This window comes from Pezoporus flaviventris, unplaced genomic scaffold (genome assembly GCF_033815535.1).
Source record: "Pezoporus flaviventris isolate CSIRO_AGI_PZ_B2104156 unplaced genomic scaffold, CSIRO_AGI_Pfla_v1 ptg000035l, whole genome shotgun sequence".
Lineage (NCBI taxonomy): Eukaryota > Metazoa > Chordata > Aves > Psittaciformes > Psittacidae > Pezoporus > Pezoporus flaviventris.
Window position 1 is genome coordinate 10,309,931 of NW_026892583.1, and position 23,022 is coordinate 10,332,952.

The 23,022-nt window shown below is 42.5% G+C and overlaps 1 protein-coding gene across 4 annotated transcripts in view; it reads right to left on the minus strand.

Moving 5' to 3' along the window:
* Nucleotides 1-23,022, minus strand: part of MAP4K5 (mitogen-activated protein kinase kinase kinase kinase 5) — a 70,214-nt gene that overhangs the window by 38,892 nt on the left and 8,300 nt on the right. For all 4 annotated transcript variants that reach the window (XM_061462499.1, XM_061462497.1, XM_061462500.1 and 1 more), the window contains one exon: nucleotides 9,510-9,567. In XM_061462499.1, coding sequence (XP_061318483.1) covers nucleotides 9,510-9,567 — 58 coding nt within the window. The remainder of the gene's footprint in view (nucleotides 1-9,509; nucleotides 9,568-23,022) is intronic.

Below are 23,022 nucleotides of genomic sequence, written 5' to 3' on the forward strand. Positions count from 1 at the left end.
TACCCCTTGTCCTCTCACTATAGTCTCTAATGAAGAGTCCCTCCCCAGTATCCCTATAGCCCCCCTTCAGACACTGGAAGGCTGCTATGAGGTCTCCACGCAGCCTTCTCTTCTCCATGCTGAACAGCCCCAACTTCCTCAGCCTGTGTTCATATGGGAGGTGCTCCAGTCCCCTGATCATCCTTGTGGCCCTTCTCTGGACTTGTTCCAACAGTTCCATGTCCTTTATATGTTGAGGACACCAGAACTGCACACAATACTCCAAGTGAGGTCTCACAAGAGCAGAGTAGAGGGGCAGGATCACCTCCTTTGATCTGCTGGTCATGCTCCTTTTGATGCAGCCCAGGATACGGTTGGCTTTCTGGGCTGCAAGAGCACACTGCCTGCCCATGTTCATTTTCTCATCAACCAACATCCCCAAGTCCTTCTCTGCAGGGCTGCTCTGAATCTCTTCTCTGCCCAACCTGTAGCTGTGCCTGGGATTGCTCCCACCCAGGTGTAGGACCTTGCACTTGGCATGGTTAAACTTCATGAGGTTGGCATCAGCCCAGCTCACAAGCGTGTTGAGGTCCCTCTGGATGGCATTCCTTCCCTCCAGCATATCAACCGAACCACACAGCTTGGTGTCATCGGCAAACTTGCTGGGGGCGCACTCAATCCCACTGTCCATGTCAGCGACAAAGATGTTAAACAAGACCGGTCCCAACACTGACCCCTAAGGGACACCACTCGTTACTGGTCTCCAGCCAGACACTGAGCCATTGACCACAACTCTGTGTGCAGCCATCCAGCCAGTTCTTTATCCACCAAGTGGTCCATCCATCAAATTGATGTCTCTCCAATTCAGAGACAAGGATGTCGTGTGGGACAGTGTCGAACGCTTTACACAAATCCAGGTAGATGACATCAACTGCTCTACCCCTGTCCATCAGTTCTGTAGCCCCATCATAGAAGGCCACCAAATTGGTCAGGCAGGATTTCCCCTTAGTGAAGCCATGCTGGCTGTCACCAAGCACCTTGTTGATTTTCATGTGCCTTAGCATGCCTTCCAGGAGAATCTGCTCCAAGATTTTGCCAGGCACAGAGGTGAGACTGACTGGTCTGTAATTCCCCAGGTCATCCATTTTCCCCTTCTTGAAAATGGGGGTTATATTTCCCTTTTCCCAGTCATCGGGAACTTTACCTGACTGCCACGATTTCTCAAATATGATGGCCAGCGGCTTCACAACTTCATTTGCCAGCTCCTTCAGGACCCACGGATGGATTTCATCAGGTCCCATGGACTTGTGCATATTCAGATTTTTAAGATGGTCTCAAACCAGATCCTCTCCTACAGCGGGCCCAAGGTCTTCATTCTCACAGTCCCTGTGTCTGCCTTCCAAGACTTGGGTGGTTTGGTCAGAGCCTTTGCCAGTGAAGACCGAGGCAAAGAAGTCCGAGGCGAAGAAGTCATTCAGAACCTCAGCCTTCTCCAAATCCTGTGTACCTAGTTCTCCTGAGAGCTTCCTAAGGGGGCCTACATTCTCCCTAGTCTGTTTTTTATTTGCTGTGTACTTGTAGAATCCCTTCCTGTTATCCTTAACATCCTTAGTTTAATTCTAACTGGGCCTTAGCTTTCCTAAGCTGGTCCCTAGCTTCTGGGACAACATCCCTGTACTCTTCCCAGGCCGCCTGTCCTTGCTTCCACCTTTTATAAGTCTCTTTTTTCCTTCGAGTTTTCCTCAGGAGCTCCTTATCCATCCAAGGAGGTCTCCTGACCCTCCTGCTGCACTTCCTTCTGGTTGGGATGCAACACTCCTAAGCTTGTAGCAGGTGATCCTTGAATATCAACCAACAGTCTTAGGCCCCCCTGCCCTCTAGGGCTGTATCCCATGGAACCTTACTAAGCAGGTTCCTGAAGAGGCCAAAGTCTGCTCTTTTGAAGTCCAGGGCACTGAGCTTGCTGCAGGATCTCAAATTCAACCATCTCGTGATCACTTCATCCAAGGCTGCCCTGGAGCATCACATTTCCAACGAGCCCTTCCCTGTTGGTGAGCACGAGGTCAAGCATGGCACCTCTCCTTCTCGGCTCCTCTGTTACTTGCAGAAGGAAGTTGTCTTCTACACAATTGAGGAACCTCCTGGATTTCTTGTGTCGGGCAGTACCGTCCTTCCAACATATATCAGGGTGGTTGAAGTCCCCCATGAGAACAAGGGGCTGTAAGTGTGAGGCTGTTCCTATCTATGGAGTGCTTCATTCACAGGTTCTCCTTGATCAGGCAGTCTGTAACAGATCCTCACAGTAATGTCTCCCATAGCTACATTCCCTTTAACACTGACCCACAAACTCTCTGTGAACTGCTCACTTGCCCACAGACAGAGTTCCACACTCTCCAGCCTATCCCTAACATAAAGGGCAACTCCCCCAGGCTTTTGTTAAGACTGGTGCTTTGCTGCTGGTCTTTCCCACTACCCTCATTAAGTCTCAAGATACTTTCTAATCTCCATTTAGAGAGCCTGACACACACTATGACTATCAGGATGCAAGGCATTACTGTAGCATCCTATCCCATAGCTCTGACACATACACAAATCCTTTCTTCACCACCCTTTACCGACCATTTTGAAAACCAAGAACAATCTTCTTTAAGAAAGGGAATAATTTAAACTGCAGTCAAGCATCCAGGCTGTTTTACCCACACCCCTTTTCTCAGGATCTAAGGAAACCTGCAGTGTGACAGAAAGAATTTAGATTCCCCAAACTTGAAGCTCAGAAACTTGATTCCAAGCAGGAAACAGCTATTTGGAAACAATTATGTCTCCACCAGCAAATTTTACTGCCAGGCATTTAGCTGCCAACTGCTAACCGCCAATGGTACTGATTATCTTTCCCCGATATAAAAACACTATGGATTGCGATGCAGCCCGCATTAAGTAGCACACAAGACCAGATCTCAAGAAGCTAATGTAATTAAAATGCTGGGCACTCCACATTAGAAGACCATGCTGTCTCTGTTTTGCTTTGTGTACGTTTCAAAGGCAGGCTGAGCAGCTGTGCAAGTTGGTGGCAGTACCACTCAGGACATGACACTGCACAAGCAGGGGATGCCCAGGCTCTAATAGCTCTGGCACACTTGGAAGCTTAGGCGTTCAGCCCTGGCTAACTCCTAGACAGATGCAGCAGCAGTGTTATGAGCCAGCTCTCCCAAGAAAACAGTGTTGGTGTCCCCTGGGGTTATGGTGATGCCAGCGTGATGCCACAGGAGGCAACAGCCAGAAAAGGAGCAAAGGAATGAGAAGTGACAGTAAAGAGAATGAGAAGTAAAGTAGCCACTTTATGCTCAGTGCATAAAGCCTGTGTCTATTTAAACTGTCATGTACAAGGGCCACAATCCCAAGCCCAACCAGGTTACACACCATAAGGCAGCAAAGATATAAGCAGTACTAAGAAGTTATTTTCATATATTTTCAACCCCAGGTGCTGCCAACAACAGTTCAACCCCTGCAGACTTAGTTTAAATAAGCCACAGGCTTATTCTTCTCCATAGCACATCTCATGTCTAGGGAATTTATTATACAGAGAATAAGGCTGCATTGCTGTAGTACTCTTCTTCAGTCCCCAAAATGCTCTGGACTGACAGTGCAGTTCCCCTGTTCTGCTGTTGCAGTCCAGAAGAGACAGACGCTCATTGCAGCCTGACTAAGCCCTGCAGCTGTGCTCCTATGTGGAACACAAACCTCCGCATCTAAATCAAGAAGTACAAAACAAGCGTAACAAACCAGACCTGGCTTTGAATGTACTGAACACAATACTACAGACCTTTGGATGACCATATGCCTTTGCATAAAACCCCTCAAACAGTTCAACCTCCAGTTTAAGATCCAACCTGAAAGAGGTAACAGGCTACTTCCAGCCTTTACAGGGATCTCGTATGGGAAACCAAACAATGGACCAGATGAAAACCTGTAACTGGATTCTTCTGTAACCTTGCAAAAGGTACAGAGCATGACAGATTACTGCCAACCCTCTGAGCATCAAAGGTTTCCGAAGGCACTATTTATCATTACAGTAGTATTTAAAATGGACATTAGTAGATATTTCGTTTATTACATTTTCCCAGGGAGAAAGTTCTGTGGCAGAAAACTACACTGGCAAATAGCTACCTCTTTGTATCGACTCCCTTCTCAATTCATCTGCTAAACCCATAGAAGGAAGTGGCTTTAGTGTTCCAGATGGTTTTGGCTTCTCTGCTGCTGAGTACAGTTGGATTAGTTTCTGAAATAGAATTGGCTCCCAAATTATTTGAAGCATTTGTACTCAGTGAATGCTGGGAAATGTCATTAGCATGCCATAATACTTTTGCCTAATGCTCTCCAAAGTCTATGCCAAAAAAAAAAAGGGAAAAACACTGTCTATTTTGATTCTAGCAGCACAGCTTAAGTAACTGCGGTAGCAGATCTAGCATACTGCCCAAAAATTCAAATAAATTAATGACAGTAGCCTTCTAAGTAGAGAGTTTATTTCCTTTGTCTGGATGAGAGGCAAAGAAAGGTAACAGCAGATGAAATAAAACACATATTCACTTTGGGGTCTCGGCTGTAGTTTGGAGTCTTCTTGCCTGCCAACTCACTCGCTACCTGCAGTGGATGATGAAGTAACATAAAAGAACCACAGTTCACCCAACCATGTCAGCAGTTTTGCTAGGCCTCCCAAAACACTGCCTTCTCACTGTATGCAGTTTCTTGCAGCTTTAATTCAACATATTTCTCACCTCCCCTGGGCGCTCTTCGCTTCAGAGTCTTTTGTCTTCAGTTTCAAATTCCCCATCTATATATTAATCAAGTGTTGAGTCTGGAGCTCTTATAAATTTTATCTGCTAATTAAGTCCCATCTATAAACCTCCTCTTCTCCAGAAGATGTATGTAACTCACAAGGCAATTTCTCTGGTGATTAACTTAATAATTTTATTACCAATCTTTTCCTAGTTGTGCCCTATGGTCCGATAGGAGCTTGTGCTGGTACTCCAGGGGGCTGCCCTCCCCACAGGTCCACCATGGCCAGCTGCAACAGCTTCTGACATTGGCCTGTTCCAGGAATTGATGGTGCTCTGCAAGCACAGTCCTACAAAGCTATCCAAACCCCTTAAAATTAGTCAAAACACTGAAGAAGGGAGCAGCTGATTTTCTTTGTTTGCTTTTAAACCTGGAAGATTCTGAGCAGCCATGTCTTCCTGCAAAGACAGCAAGCTGCTGCTCAGCCCAGTCACCCTGCCGAGGCAGTAGACATCCCAGAGATAAACAAATGCTGTAAACCTTCCTTAAAAACAAAACAAACGCCCAACAAGATCTCTGCCAAGAGGCTGTGGGTGTACATGCTATGGATGGAGATCAGGTTGGCAATGTTTAGAAAAGGATGTATTAAAAAACCCAACAAACAACGAAATAGAAGAAATCACTTCCCCATGCCAAGTCAGACCAGCAACATGATGAAACACGTAAGATATGGTCATGACTGCTAATTAAAATGGGGTTCGCAGTAGTGGTGACTTTGGGCCCGTCTTGTACTTTTTCACTTCCTACGTGGCACCAGACAAAGGCAGAGGCTGCTCAGTGTCCAGCGGTTCCTGCTCTTCCCTCAGCTCTAACAGCAGAAGATTTGGCCTCTGCTCCAGTCCAGTTTTCAAAGCAGTTCTTCAAATTCACAATAAAAACACACTTACTTCATGTGGATCGGGTGCAGTGACACAGACGCTTGAGGAAGCCTCTCACTACATTAGCAATAGGTTAATACCATCCCTTTTCTGCCATTAAAGCATTGCTCTGTCCCATCACAGACCTGCTGGGAGATAAACTCAGCTGCGGTTCAGCCTCCCCAGCATCACTGCCCAAGCAGTAGCCTGTTTCACACACTGCCAAGCAGGGGCTGAGGGATCCCCACTGTGGTTTCCACTGCATTTAATAGTGCCTAATTAGTCTTATCACTGCAATCCACATATACAAAACCAGCCCTGGTTTGGTAAGATTAATAGCCACAGTCACCCAAAGGCAGTGGTTTTAGCTTCTCCACTGAGCCACCCTACACTTCTTCTACCTTCCACCTTCAACAAAAACATCTTTGGCCACACAGTGAAGTGGAACACAGAACAAACCAGAATTAGAAGTTAACCCTGTACTGAGTCAGGTACAGGGCCCTTCAGCCCTGCATCCCATCTCCAACAGAGGATGCCAAGAAGTATATAAAAACAGATCACATAGGGATGCTACCCACAAACACCCTCCCCTCCTCCAGAGAATTATCACTCAGAAAAACCTCTCAGTCATAGATGGGATCTTTGTACTTAAGTCTTTCATGTATTTTTCTCTCCCACAGCATCATACAGTTGCTTTTTGTACCTCTGCAATCACAACTTCATACAGATCTGGCAGAGAAAACCACATTTCCTTGTTGCTCAGAGCCTGCCATCCGCTCACTGAGCCACAGCCACTGACATCTGAACTATGTTATGCGCATGAAGCTGAATTTGCATAAGATCTGACTGACTATGGAAGATCAGAGCTACCATGGAAGCAGTGGTACCACCAGCTAGGCTACTTCTTTACACATCAGTGGAAACTTCAAGAAGGAAAAGAAAAGCTCAGCTCGATCCTTTAGCTTTTCTTCTCATTTATTCACTAGAATTTTTCAAATTTCTCCAACTGAAAAAAAAAAATCAGATTACAGAAACTTTAAACTGTTAAAAATAAAATAAAATAAAAAATCTAAAAAGGGCTTGGAAATTAACATCTAGGCTTATGGGAAAACTTACATCAAGCAGTCCAGAGGATAACATGCTTTTCTTGGATGTGGGAAACTCCAAATGAATTTAATTCGCTTTAAAAAAGCAACTGGCCATTACCCTCCACACCAAGGCCACAGAGTCAATCTCACGTGCTGTCTAAATCCATTCATGTTTAATTTACGCTAAAAGCAAAAAGTAAACGAGAAGTTTCAGCAGAAAAAACTCTTGGAATGCCTTAATCTAGCTTGAAAGGAAGAAAACAAGAGGCAGGATGAAGCCACAAAAGCACTCCATTTTAGAGATATTCCCAGCCCTTTTGGTAAAAACTACTTTGGCGAGTTAAGCCAAATTCACATGCAGCTGCTTGCCAATTTCAAAATGGCTGAAATGGCAAACAAAATATAATTGAGAAATTCCATCAAGACTCTTAACAAACATTAAGGATTTTTTGGAAGACAAAAACCGCCAACTGTAAAGACATTACCACTCTTCCCTCAAAGTTTCCATCTGGGATTTCACAACCAGGAAATACGGGGTGAGGCACATGGCATTAAGCATTGATCCTCCTGTCAAAGGTTTGAAAATTATTCAAGGATAACAGACATGTCAGAAAAATTTAACTGGCCTAAAAGTCAGCTGGAGAACACTAAAATTTTATGAAAAATGAACACTTACTGGTATTTAAAAGCAGTCTTCTCTGAATCTTTATGCATAAAAATTTTAAATTACTCAGTTTCTAAGACTGACTCTCCGATCAATCTCCAATACACCACTCACTGGTTGGAGAGTCCTCAGTGGGAGAGGAGCTTGTCAGATGTATTGGGTAAGCCCTCTAGAATTTGAAAAGCTCTGCTAGCTTGCATTTAACAGAAAGCTGGAAGAACTACAAAATACAACAGTAGGATGGGCAGAGCCATCTCTCAGGGCTCAGCTCCTCAGTGATACACATTTGGAGAGACTGGGAGGAGAAAGGGCAGCCTTTCTACTTATCAAGGACCTACAGATATCAGCAAACCCCCGATGCCTCTGAGTGACTGAACAGAACCAAGCAATGGCAAGCAAATGAAAACGTATTTTCCTAAGCCTGAAAGGGGAAGGCAGGACACCCACTTCACCTGCTAGCAGTGTACTGACAACGAGCTCCCCACTGAAACGGCAGTCTTTTAACACATGAATAGATGCTGGTATTCAGGGACTGGAGACATTTCAGCGCTGGTCATCAAAACCCCAAACTGCAGAAGAGAGGTTGGCAGGGACCTCCAGAGGTCACTGGTCCAATTTTCTGCTCCAAGCAGGACTAACCACAGAGTCGGGTCACATTGCTCAAGGCCTTGCCCAGGCAACTTCAGAAGATCTTTAAGGATGGAGATGCCACCACCTCGCTGGGCCCTGCCCCAGAGCATGAACGCTCTCCTGTGAAGAGTTTTCCCCACATCCAGCTGGACTCTCCCTCAGTGCAAAGAGTACTGGTTAACTCTCATCCCTTCTTCACTGGGCACTCCTGATGAAAGTCTGGCTGCAGCTTCTATGCCAGTCCACCATGGAGGACAGTGGTTAGATGCCTCCTCAGCCTTTGTATCCCCAGACTAAAAACCACTCTGCCAGCCTCTCCTACATCACATGTCTTCATAGATTCTCCTCCATTTTTCCTGCTTAAATAGTCTGTATTTATTCCCTGCAACACTCCAGTCATGGAAACTATTTCATTGTGTCTCCATAAATTCTACTGCTTTCTTATTGTCTCTTAATTGCTTCATAGGCTTCAGCTGTCAGTCCACAAGCACTCATGCAAGTGCAAGCATTCACAAGCGGAGTCTGTGCCTGGGAGACAGGATCCTGAACAGACACAGCACAGCAAGCCACTACCAGAGAGACACTAAAATGGCAAAGAGATACAGAAGAGGACTACACTAAGGAGGAAAAGTATGCCACTGACCAAGTAACAAGAGATTATTTCTTTGAATAAATACAAAATCCTTAGGTGGGACCAAGTTATGACTGAGGACATAAAAAGCTCCTCTCCTCATCTTTACTGAGGACAATTTCTTCTTTCAACACTCTATAAAACTATAGAACGGTTTGGATTGGAAGGGACTTTAAAGATCATCCAGTTCCAACCCCCTGCCATGGGCAGGGACACTTTCCACTAGACCAGGATGCTTAAAGCCTTGTCCAGCCTAGCCTTGAACACTTTCAGGGATGGGACATGGACTCAGATTAGGCTTCTGCTCAGCAAATCTCTTGAGCAGCAAGCGAGCATCTCCAGCTTTTAGAAGTGGCAGAAAATGCATGGGGAAATGACAGCATGAGCCATTCTCCTTCCTCAGCACAGGTTAGAGGAAATACGGCACATTACAAAGCACAGGGCTCTGTTTTTCACAGCGCATCTTTGGTGGGCAGTAGCATCATTAGCTGGTCCCTTCCCCCTTTCAAGTCACACAACTGCCTACTGCTTCAGAGCTCACAATTTACCATCTGTTCTTAATCTTCTTTTTGTACAAACAATACACTGCAACTACAACATCTTTTTATGCAACAATCGATAAGGCAGATAAGACCAAACAAGGAAATGGGCAGCAGGACACAGCCAAAAGTAATGGTACATCCTGCAGTGCTTCCTGTCATCTAACCACTGAAACTACAGAAAAACGCAAACACTCTTTTGTCTGGAGCTTCACAGCCATGTGAAAATAAACATATGGAAAAAATGAAAATGCAATTCAAAAATACAGGAAAGAATGTAAAACTTACCAGGCTCTAACTTGATTATTTTTACAGCAGCCAGTTCTCCTGTATGAAGATTTCTAGCCTGAAATAAGAGAGTTAAATCATATTTAATCACACTGCAAAGACACCTCACAGAGTCTTACAAACTGTGAAAAGATACGTTATGATGTCATGTGTTACACATATGGCACAATGCAATTAGGTGAGAGCAACCTGGGTGAGGATTATCTGGTTTTGGTATTAGCACTGTACTGACCCATGTGGAGCTGTGAAGTGTTAGGGAGAGTTTGAGGTTTTAAAAAACCCCAGATACCTGACAGCAAATCGGAGTTCACGCCTCTCAAACACCATTTTTAACGGATGTTGAAACTGAGAAGTTACTGCCATCCATGCTCACTGAGGTGGTAAAAAAGCACATTGCAGCAACACAGACTGTCGGCGCATGGAGCATGCAATGCTCAACCACCCATCTCCTGGTGCTAAACCTCAGTGTGCTCTGAAAGTGGAACAGGTAGGTGGAGGGACAGTGAGAATCACTGCAGATGCAGCATGGATGAGTCACAGCTCCCTGAGAACAGCTTAACTCTGAAAACAAACTCCTGCCAGCAGACCCTGACAGAGGCGAGTGGTCCCCATGACCCTCTAGAATAAGGGGTAGGGAGCTCCAATGACCTTGACACAGTATGCTGTCCTCTCTTGGTACACTGTAAGTTTCACACTGAGAATTCAGTTCTGGAGGAAAATGTTACAGATACCTCAGATTCAGAAAGTTTAAAGAGGGGATTTCACTAACACTTGTAACTCTAGTAAAATGAGCTTTTAATCACTTGGGCATCATCACCAATGCTAAACTGCATTATTTTTGACACACAACTTGACCTGATTAGGCGCTGTGGCATTCCCCTTTTCCTGATCATCTAGGAGTTACAGGACTCTAAACCAAACTCTCTCATTCTCACCCTGACAAACATGCAGAGTCTTCTGAATGTATGAAATCTGGTTAAGAGGTAGATTATAGAAAACCAAGGGAAAACTGGGCTAGGTGAAACTGATTTTGGGCAGTTACTTAAGACAAGGATGCAAACCAAATTTGACCCTGTGGACTGAAGTGAAGGAAGCCACTACAGAACAAACCACTCTTGTGTATGGACAAGAAATCATCTTCATTTAACAACAGGTAAAGCAAGAACCTGAAAGATGAACCCCTCAGTTTTGTCAACACTTAGTCAAGCTTACAAATCAGGAAAGGCTTTCCAGCCAGGAAAAAACAAACCAACACCAACAGTAATTGGCCTTTCAAAGTCCTGTAGTGCTCAGCCAAGTGATGGGTGTCAAAATGCATGCCAAAGACACCAACTATGACTCAACTGAAGTCAAAGAAAACCTGAAACAACTGTATAATAAAACCAGATATTTGAAGCAACAGACCAAATCACTGAACACAGAAACAGAAATCTGCTAACTACAAAGGAAACCCTGACCACTTCTTAAAGTACATTCCTACTAGAAGTGTTTTTAGACCATGGCAAAATCATCAGTATCCTTCAACATCCAGAAGAAGCATGCATCCGAGCATGGGCAAAGGATTAGGACCTCTCTGGTACTGCTACACCTGACAATACCATTATGAAACATTTGTTACTGTAAGGGACCAAGCACATATTCTACCTTGGTGAACCCAGAGAACCTCCACTATCCATGCTTCTATTCACAAGCAGCTTAACTGTTCAGATAAAGAAGACTGCACGGTTTCTAGAAGATCAGCTTCATTTCTTTAGTACAAAGACTGTATTCCTTCCAGATATATTCCTTCCTTTTCCATATAAGCAATAACTGCCACTGCTACTGTTATGCTGAAGCCTGAAGGAATGGATGTAGTCTGCCAAAGGTCTTTGGTACACAGACTGCTTGGCAGGGGTTTAAAAGTTGAGGCCAGAGGAGATCACTGCAATTACTGGCTCTCAGCTCTCACACTTGATAGGCCACAGAGGCTGACCAAATTGCATCCTGCTGCTTTCTAATATTACCATTAAGTTCTTGCATATAATCTATAGCCTGGACATGGGCTATTTTGGGTTTCAACCATTAAACTTTGCTGGAACACAAATCTCTTCACCAAGTTGGTATTTATGAACTAAACACATCAAGTTATCTGAATCACTTGCCCTAAGACTGGTTTTCTGGTTCTACAGTATAATCTTCCAACTGAACACATTCTTGAGTTGATGACACCAAGACCACACACACTAATTAACTCCTATCATGCCAGCATAAAAGGCAAAAATTCTGAGTACTTCATGATACTCAGTGTCCTTGTTTGGATGCTCAGAAATACAGGAACTGTGTTAGATCTTCAGTCCAGACAGTCGTATTTCAAGCATGCTGCAAATGACCCAAACTGCTTTCCAAGAGACATCACCTGCTCACAAATGTCACTGATGGCTTTTGTTCCTTCATCGCAGAAACACCAGCTTTACACAGGTACACACATACCTCTCTGCTCTAACTCTTGTTTTTTAAACTTTTCTCTTACACACCTTTGTCAGCTGAAAACTTGATCAATAATTACTGTTATCTTGCACATCATTAAAAATGTAAGGAGGTGAGGGCTAAAAACTGGTCCTCTGTGGTACGCACATAGATGTGAGAACTGTCACATAAGGATTCCTCAAATCATTTTGAGACATTAGTTAAAGACATTCTCAACTGATTTCTGATGGGTGGCTACAATTCTACTATTTTAGGAAAGGATTGTGTAGTATCAAGGAAGTCATGGATAGAAATGCACTACATCAACATTGCTGGCTTTGTGAATCAAACCTGAAATTTTACTACAAATATCCAAATGAAACTGGGGGGGGGGGGGGGAAGGAACAATAACAACAACAACAAAAACCTTCATAATTGCCCTGATGTGAACAATTAGTTAATGATCTACCTATCTGTTTTACTGAGAATACTACTTTATGGGAGAGAGGGAAACTGATGTAAAGGTGAGAAATTATAGCTCTCCTAGTCAACTTGTTTACATTTTTAAAGCCCAACAGCAAAATAATCTGCCCCCTTCCTGTCCCCTGAAGCTTCCTCAGTATTTTGAGTCTTCATTCAAAATTAGCCAGCGGCTAGGGGATGCCTGCACGTAATCCAGACCTGGCAATTAACAAGTGTAGCTTGCTGTAGATCAACACATGTTCTTCCAACCTAGGCACAATGTCAGTTGTGTGTCCCAACACCACACTCAAAAAATGAGAGATGGACTATTAGTAGGACTGGGGTTTTGAGGATTTTTATGATACTACAACAAAAGAAGTCATCAGGTTTCTCCACTGAGACTTAGCTTTCTTCTCAGAACTGTATCAAAATGCTGTTGTGGGACAATGGCATGCAACATGACACCTGTGCCAATCCCTGTGTAAAATGCTTCCCACTGCATACCCAAACAATTAACAGAAGTAAAGACATTTTAGGTAGGACATTTTCTGTAGGCAATGACCAGAAATAACCCAGAAATCTGGTTTCAGAACCAGTCAGGCACTCCGCAGTTTTGTTTTATTTATTTTTAAGAGTGCAAGCCAAACAGTTCAACCCCAGGGGATCTACAGTCCTAAGCCATGTGAGATGGTCAAAAACTGGAGAATCGTTTCACTTGGACGCTGGAATCTACGTTTATGTGCTCAGTCTCTTTGTCCAGCCACTTTCCCCTTCAACACTGAGGAAGAGAAGGAGATTTAGACTACAGTACCACTCTCTCTGCCTCCAAGTTAGTATTTTCAAGTTCCATGATGAAATCCCCTCCTTGCCCTAACGTTTTGTCTGATCTCCAGTCTCGGATTAACAGCCCCGTTCACCAGAAGAGCCATTTGTTCAGCTGTGTCTTCATTTAATCCAATTGTAATTGCAGCTCCTGTGGCAACCCTCCAAGGCATCCCCATCTTATTAATTCCTTGCCAAGCTCCACTCATCAGTGACCATGACATTTTACTGTTTCAAGTGCTTCTCAGTTTCTGTGCATACCTTCAAAAGGTACCCTGACCTCCTTCCCAGTGACTGAAATTTCTTTTTCCTCTGCTTTCTACTTTCTAATCTCTTAAACTTCGTAACTCTTAACTTGCCTTATGAGCTTTTAAAATTCCTGTTACGCTGTGCTGTTCTTTCCATATCTTACAGTGCCATCAAACAGATCCTTAATTCAGATCTGAATTCACATCTATCACTGCTTAGAGCTCTCAGTCAACTGAAGTGACCCAAAGAAATGTCTCTCACCTGGGCTGTTCTTAATCCATGAAAACAGATCCCTTTTTACACACGGGAAGCACAGCAGGTACTTCAGTTGTGATTAAAAAAAAAGAATCCAAAGTATTATGGGCATTATAGGGGAATAAAGATACCTGGTAAGGATACTTGAACAAACCAAGACTACTGTACCTAGGTACCAGAAGGCAGGGGCACAGAGACCTTGAAAGGATGGGATCTTGAAGATGCCACCACAACCAGCCCATCTGTGGAGTAAAATATCAAGCAACTGCCACAGCCATGAGTTCTTCCACATGAGGATTTGTGTTTCACTTCATCGCGTAGTATCCCTCTCCCATATGATATAAATGCTCCCATAAACAAGCCGCATTCTTTCACGTAACACTGCTTCAATTGTTTATCCTACACTCAAACTGGTAATACATAAACATGAGACATTTCTGTGATGGAAGGACTTCTCCAGACAAGGCCACTGATTCCCCACTGTTGTTCTCAGCACACAAGGAGAAACCTTCAGGACCAGCTCTGGGGTCTTCTACTATGCTGCAGCCTCCACAGAGACCTGACATGAAGGACAGAAGGTCCTCAGAGGACCTCAGTAACTCTAACACAAGTTGGGGGTGTTTCATCATTTGCTTGAGGTTTTTGTGAACACACAACCATCTATAAAAATCAGAGCCCAAGAGCCAATATTTAGAAATCCAACAGGAACTGTCCCACTGGGTTAGGTTTCTGATCTGACAACAATTTATCCCTCAAGTAAGCAGCAGCAAGTGATACGTTAAGGAAAAATTTGATCTTGTTGGATCATGACCTGCTGGTTAATAACGAAATTTTAATTACATCCTAATGCAGAAGTTCAAATAAGTGTTCCCAGTGTTTATCACAATTAGTTGTACAATTTTGCTTACTCTTATGATTTACATCAGTAAGTCTGTCAGTTTTTAAAAATGTTTTGTAAACAGAGCTGGAAAACCACCAGGCAGCTAAAGCAAAGAACTGCAATGCTGGAAATACTCTTAATGAATGGAAAGGAGAGGCTTCTACTTCTAAAACACCATCTCTTTACCAGGGGAGCTTAACACCCAGACTGTATAGCTGGGGATTAAGTCAGTAATACATAGCCACAATGCTTCTCAGAAAACCCAGCTTAAAAGCAACAAGTTAATCCCTATTTTGGGTGCCTAGAACTGATATCCTTTACAACAGAAGGAGAACGGAACTTTTTGCAGTGCTGCACATTAGGAAAGCATTTTTGTAAAAGAAACCAAACTCTCTGAAAGCTCTGAAGAAAAAATGTCCTCAAATATCTGCAGGTAAAGGTTAACCCAAGCACAGAGCGCAGTTCTGATAGCTCACTGCTGAACACGACCTCCCAAAATGCTCACCCAATCAGCACCCTGCTCAGAGCACGAGAAAAAGGCTGACACTTGCTCAGAGCAGATCTTTGTGCCAGGACAGTGCACAGGCAGGAGAACTGCTGTACAGGCCACAGAGTGGCTGCAGAGCTCCTCTGCCTGGGCTCCAGACAAGACCAGTAGCTCCCACTGCTCTATAGTTTTAGGCTGAGTAGCCTGCTGGCTCATGTTTGAGCACCAGACAGAAAGTCCTACAAGCACCCCCAGAAGGCTCACAAAAGTGGTATAGGACCCATGTATTAATTTTTTTTTCCTGCATTCACCTGGATCTTACCTCCAAGATGGGTGCCTGCACAAAATACGTACACATGCGATTACTGCAGTCCTGTTGGGCCTTCCCCCTCCCCACTTTTTGAGATAGATAGATAGATATATAAAGTGAAACCAAGACAAAATTTTCCGCAGCCCCATCCTAGGAAAAAATGAACAAAGTACTGGACTGAATAAAGGCCCTTCTGCTTGGTGCTGAGAGCATCTCCATAACAGACGCTGAACACATTTTTCTCCTTCATGAAGGGAAAGTCTATGGGAGGCTTAAAAATGTAACAGGAAGAACGAAAGAGGAGAGCTTAAAAAGAAAAATTAGTGGGATGACTCTTCCAAATATTAACGCAAATCTTACTGAATGGGCTGAGATTTATGTCAGACAGAAGCAACTCTCCTTCCCATTCCAAGCTCTCATTATGCTCCATTTATTACCTGAGGTGTGCCAGGGCAGCTCACATGTGAGGCAGAAGTCTAGCTAGTCTTTGCGGCTGGAAAATGATACCCAACAGTGATTTCCAATTTTCAGGGCTGTTTCTCTTTTAGAAGGCAGAAAGACCCAGAAGCAATTGCTCACCCCACAACATTCCAGCTGGGTTTCTGAGATGGAGAGCAGTACCAGGCTCCTTTATAGCGAAATGCAGAGAGGCTTTCAGAAACCATTTCCCTAACAGAGACTTTATAGATTCAATACACTAAAACAGAATAGCCTTGTACAACCAACACCATTATGACTTTTCAGGATAAACCAAAAATGTAGATTCACATGCTAATTTTACTTTTTATATGTACTTTTGAGTTTCTTGTGTCAGCTAGTTTATACTCCAGCAGCGCTACTAAAAGAGCCATTACTTCGGATATCACAGCTGAATATTGTACAAAGACAAATATTGATTTTGTGGGTGCTCTCCAGCTGGACAACGCCAACCCTTGTCCATCAGAGAAGGAACACTTACCGATACAAAGCAGGAGGCAAACTTCACAGCTGTCACTCACTATTTCCACATTTACAGCACTTGCTGTTTCCCTTATTGAATGGGCAGAATCCAGAAAACACAGAAGTACCAGGGTTTAAATAAATTCCACATTAATACCTGAAACCCAATGCAGCGAGATCTGTGACTGGCACTCCTAAGCACAGCTAAAATGCAGATAAGGCTTAAATGTATTTACTTTTACTGGCAGTTGGTGAAATTTAGATAGTTTATCTCTTGCTGAGAAAATTGGGAGGAGGGAAACCTACCTTTCACTCACAGACTTCAGACACTTTCTTAATCAAGGCCAATTATCTCAAGCAATAGGGGATTAAAAGCTCATTAATGATGTTAGGCCAACTCCTTTTATTCCAGCACAGAAAACCAGAGGAAGGGATTTGTATAAGAAAAGTGGCTTTACAGATCTTAGCAGCCATTAAAACACTTACTTCTCATTCCCAGCAGTAACTACTGAAGGACAAAGACCTACAGTAGTAAGGATAAAAATAATAACAAAGCAAATACCAGTGCAAATCTTAACAACACTTATTTAGGGAAAATAAAAAATAACAAGAGAAGTCAGCTATATGCTTCCAAATAGAGGTTGATTACTCTCCTTTGAAATTTTCTTGGCAGATCACCCTCCACGAAATAATGGGCAGGATCCTTCCAAAACTGAAAAGCTAAAAACAGACCCTGACCACAAAAGTACAATTTAGCAACTAATGGAGCACAAAAGAGACAAACAAACAGCACATGAGGGGAAAGAAAAAAAAAATGCCCGATTCTGACTCAGTTGGAGCAAACCACTGGCAAAAAAACAAACCAAAACAAACAAACCAGAAAAGATCCTTTTCAAGTTACAACCATAGGTATTAGATGGTTTAGAAAAGCTACTAGAAATATCTAGTTTTCCTCATAAATAATATACATTTTTGAATATAAGATCATACAAATCAAAGGTGGCTCATGATGCTGCTAACATACTTAAAATTGAGCAGATGCCTAACAGCTTTAGGGCCAGGGTATAAAACAGAGGGAAGAAAAAAGAAGAAAAAAAGATAGATACCTTCAAACATATTATTAAACTACAACCCAAGATGGAGTTTATAGAATCACAGAATCATAAAATAGTTAGGGTTGTAAACACCTTAAGATCATCAAGTTCCAGCCCTCCAGCACAGGCAGGGACACCTCGCCCTAAAACATGTCACCCAAGGCTCTGTCCAACCCGGCCTTTAACACCACCAGGGATGGAGCATTCACAACAAGGTTTTATTATTTTAAAAGGTTTTATTCACCAAAATATAGGAAGGATAAATGCAAAGCAATTTTATTTTATTCCAATGTTGAAGGCACAGACCACAAGAGACAGGAAATATCCCACAGTATTATGCAGTACAAATTCAAGTAGCATCAAAAGATCATATATTTTATCAATTGCAGGGCAATTTATTTATTCCTTAGAGATGAAAAAACTCAGAGATGTGTCAACCAAAATACTTGAAGAAAAGTATCTATGTCTCTTCACTTTAAAAAAAAAAAATAAATTAATGATAAAAAAGAAGTCTGGCTTTTAGGCAAGGAGAAAACAGTTTCTGATGCAGTGGATTGCCTCGCATTTTTTGGGGGGGGATTTTGTTGGTGTTTAGTTTTGTGTTTATTAAACCACTTGTGTTACATTAAAAAATTTAAGCCCACCATTTTATTCATTTTCAGAGATTTTTCACTGCTTTGCAACCATGAGCTAACTGACACACAGCAAGATGCGTCTGTTCAGAACGGCAGAACTGAGGAACCGCTGCTGGGATTTTAAAGAACAGAAGAAACTGCAGTTCCAAGATTGCAACTCTTATACCATCACTATGTGCATGCAACTTCCTAAAACACCAGAAATACTTTTGCACATACTTTCAGATTAGTCATAACAAAATACGCAAGTGTATGCATTTTGCTGAGGGTTTTGTTTGTTTTATTGAAGTTATTTTACCAAGAACTGACGAGACGTGTGCAAGCTTTTTGACCTATGGAGTACTTGCGCAAACCCCTCTAGCTTTTCATGTCACACACAGGCTTTTCTGCAGTACCAAGCCTTTCAAATCCAGGGTACAAATTATATTAATTAGTTTTCCTTACTGTAATTTATCTGATAGAATCTAGAGAGGTGCAGGTGAAAAATGCAGATTTAAGTGGAAAAATCTAACTCCATCAAAGCTATTCTGTACCTGCCTCCTTAAAATTTCAATTCCTCAGAGATGAACTCAGTTACAAAACTAAAAGGAACAAGCCATAAAGTTGTCTTCATGGAGAAAACAGGCCCATGTGCTTTGTTGTTGTTATTATTAAAATAAAACAATGATCAGAACAGAAAGAATGAATAAAAAAGCAGCTGTGTAAATCAAAGAAGTTGAAGAAAAATTAGTTCAAAATAGGAGCAAAGAGTTCTTTTCCTGTCCTAAGATTAAGCTTTGGTTTGCACGTGTACTGTATCAATTTTCATCTTCTCGGGGGTGCAAGATGGGTAAGACATAACAATTGCCTCTTGGTTTCAGATGCATATACATACTGCAGTGTGCCTGCTTCTTTCTGACTACTGGGACAGTACTACTGCTCAGCTGTTTCTACTAGAATAAAACCCAACATTTATTCATAGTCTTGATTTTATATCTTGCGATGATGAAATAGTGATCAGTAATATTTCTAATTTTGTAGGCAATTAAAAATCACAGCCTGAAATTCTGTTGAAATAAACAGAAACAACATTCAAGTAAGATTTTTTAACTAGGAAAATCAGAACTTTTTAATATGCTAGATACATGAGAAAGGTCAAGTATAAAGTATGTTTTGCACTTATGCTAAGAGGGAAATATGCTGACATTTCATTACAGATGAGAACTTTCACAATTTTATAGCTATCTTATCCTCTCACACCTTATTTTTAGCCAAAATCAAGGAGAGAAAATAAACTGATTTGTTTTTAAATTGTTTTCTCTATTTTGAGTAATCCACTCATTTAAATGATGGAGCTTCAAATAAGAAGCAATTTTTTTTTTCTACAGCTTAATCTACAGCAATTAAATACTGGTTTTGGTTTCACTTCAGTAGCTTGGTTTCAAACACTTGGCCAGTGACTTCCTCACTTTACTGGTTCAACTTTCTTTAAAACATGGACCAAAACCACACTGCTCAAATAATACGCATGCTACAGAAATGACAGTATTACAGTAAATTAGGCCTGATAATTTAACTGGAGTTTTAAAGAAATATTTTTAAATCTTAACATATTTTATATTTTCCATCTTGCCTTTTCCCTCTTTGTTTCTAATCGTTTTTAAACTTTAAACCTTTGCTTCATCCCTGGTGGAACCGTGAGGATATTTAGGCAGTGCTCCTCCATCCCAGGAAGCTACTCAGCCTTACAATCTGCTCTCCGACTCTGTAAAAGCCTCTAGTTCCCACCCCCAATAAATGTAATTCTCTCCCTTCAGCAACTGTGTAATTTTCCATGGACCAGCCTTACTGAGCCAGACACCACTAAGGAATGTGTTTGAGAAAGCTGAAGGAAGTCATGATCAGGACTCTGCACAGCATGGCTGCTTCCTCGTTCCCCAAACCATCCCTTTTGTTAACTTCTTTACATATACAGAATTTCCTCTTAGCATGAAGTTGTAACACCTAAGTGCTAATTCAGCTGCCCCATGCATTCAGTCCTCAGCATCCTTGTCGTTCTAAGAACTGTTATACTGGAGGTTTGATGACCTGCACACCCACTTAGCAGAAACAGCAAGCCACAGGACCTTTAAAAAGAGAAACACCGACCTGTGGGTTGTTTGGGTTTGTTTTTGTTTTGTTTGCTTATGCAAGACAGCAGCCAAAATGCAGATGATGACTAAAAAGCAGTCCTGTAAATCAAAACAGATTACAGCTCCATCCTTAAGTAGAAATCATAAGCTGTTACATGTAATATTAGATGTACTACAAGGTTCCTGCAAGACATGTTATATGCTGCAAGTATATTCCACCTGCAGGAAGCTTAAGACATTGTTATTGCCCTTCTCTGCACACAACTAGAAAACACTGAACTCATGTAATCAGAGAGCAACCACACAGGGATCACATGTGAATTCCACTTCAAGCTTCAGAAAGCTTCCCATAGCTAAATAAAACAATACACATGGACGAAGTAATGAAAGCAGAAACCATGACAGAGTAGGCGGGCCAAAGCCAGAATGTCATGATGAACTCAACACCCACTGAGACTGCATCCTAGGGAAAGAGAAAGCTGGTAAGTAAATAGACTGGCACCATAGCTGTCTTAGGGCTAAGAAAATACACCAAGCATGGTTGGCAGGCAGTAGCTTACACACACTTTCCACACACTGCAGGAAGCACCAAGGCTCTGAGAAACACGGGCAGCAACTGCTCCACCTTTCAGAACTTCACCATATCATGCTTTCACAGAGAAAAGCCTCCTCCTCCACCCATGCAGGAGCTAACTTTGCTGCTCAAGCCAGCACAGACAGTCCGTACTCAAGACATCCCAGTGCAGGATTTAGACAAACCCTCAACACCCACAGAACGAGAAGGAAAAATTTATGTTCGTGTACTCTCAACAGGTGGTCCCTGTGAGTGCTGAAGCAATGGCAGATCCTAAAAGGTTCTCGAGATCTCCCTCCCCATCCTCCTTAGTCCCTTTGTCTCCATTTTGCTATTGCAAGCCCAATTTAAAAACAGGCTCTCTAGACAGGAACCATTTGGCAAAGCTTTAAAGGCCGTACATTAATCAAAGTTAGTTGTGCCTCTTCACAGTTAACCAATAAGCATAGGATCAGACTCAGACAAGTGCTTTAAATTTAAATACAGACATGTCCGACAAAACAAAACAGAATTATCAAAAACTGCTTATCCTGTCCAGCTACTGACCCAGACTCCTAACTATCATGCTAGTGAAGGTATTTTGACTATCCAGATACACTCCATCCAGCCTCAGAAACCCTCACCCCTCACGAGCTGCTAACATTACAAAGCAATGCCCACACAGCTGAGCTAGCTCAGTTCCCTCGTTCCACACATCCTATCATTATCCTCCTCTGTAGCAGAAATCACCCTTTTAAGGCAGGTGGCATTTAAAATGGCAATGTTTCTTTTACAAAAGCAGTCTTAAATGAAAAGAGATGCCAGCTGTTTACAAGAATCTATCATTGTATTTAAATTAACACCCCCCCTCTGACAGGCAACACAACTGTGGGTACCTGCAAGGGATACATCAAATACTCCTTTAGCCCACTGTAGACCAAGGGCACCCAAGGAAGAATTTAAGCTGCTGCCATTTTCAAATCCCTTGTAAATACAGCCCAAATACCTGACACTGTTAATCACTGGAGAGCAATGAACACTCATTAGGCACTGTTTCCTGTCAAATGATAATTTTTTAAGTTTTATCAAGACAAAGTACACCTTTAAAAGAAGGTATGGCCCCACCTTTATTCTTTCTACCTACCATGTTTACATTTCCATGCAAGACTTTACCACCTATCCTCCCTTAAGATTAATGACTAAATCTCCCAAACATCTTTCGGAGTCTCATGATTATAATTCAACTATTAAATGCATGCCTGTTAAGCCATGAGTTAAGGCAAATATAACACAATTCTACACTGCTTCAACAGCAATGACCAGCAAACAGCCATACACACAGGTGAGAACAGAACAACAAAACCACCCAAACCAGCTTCTTGGGGTGAACAATCACATTAAATGCAAGAAGAAACGATGCCTTTAATGCTGTAGAGGAAAGAGCTACACAAAAAAAAGCCCAATGATTTCTTACCAACAAGCCAGTAGTGTCCCCCTGCAATGACCTCTTCATTCTGTGAAAAGAAACAGCACCTGCCTTTTTGGAATGTCTCAAAATTCACTTTTCTACACAGGCTGCAAATCCAGCTGTTCATGCTAACCTGAAAATGCATTTCGTTTAGCTTTCTGGAAACATCCAGCCAAATCTTCCTCACCTCTAAGAACCTTCCATACACACTACATTCATGTGGAAGACACAAAAACAGACTTGGAAGAAGAGCAATCCAACATGCCAAAATATCAAACACGGCATCAAAGAATGCCCTTTTTGACGGATCAGTTCAGTAAATGCAGCGTTTCTGGCAATCAGCACTGTGGGTCAGCTCAAAGATCTGAGGGATGGTATCCCTGACTGCATCTTGCATGATCATTTCACTATCTTCAGGAGCAAGGAAGTCAGTACAAACACACACAGCAACACAAAGGATAACAGACTAGGGATAGCACTGCTTCCAGCACAGGCTGAGGCTTTGGCACTTCTTATTTTCCCTCTGTTCCGACAAAATTCACATTTTTTTACTGCCTGTTCATGATGTGCTGACCAGCATCTGCTGAACCCCTATCTTAGCATCCCGCTGTCTCAAAAATGAGCAACTGCGAGAGATATGTGATGCTAAATGCACTAGTCCCTTAATTTGGCTACCTCTTGACACCTCGTAGAGGAACATGCCATCCTGTACCCCACAGATCTGCTAGGAGTCACTGACACAGAGATGCGAGTCCTTTGCCTAGTGCCCCCACCCCTTTCTAATGTTTCCATGTAAGCAAGCC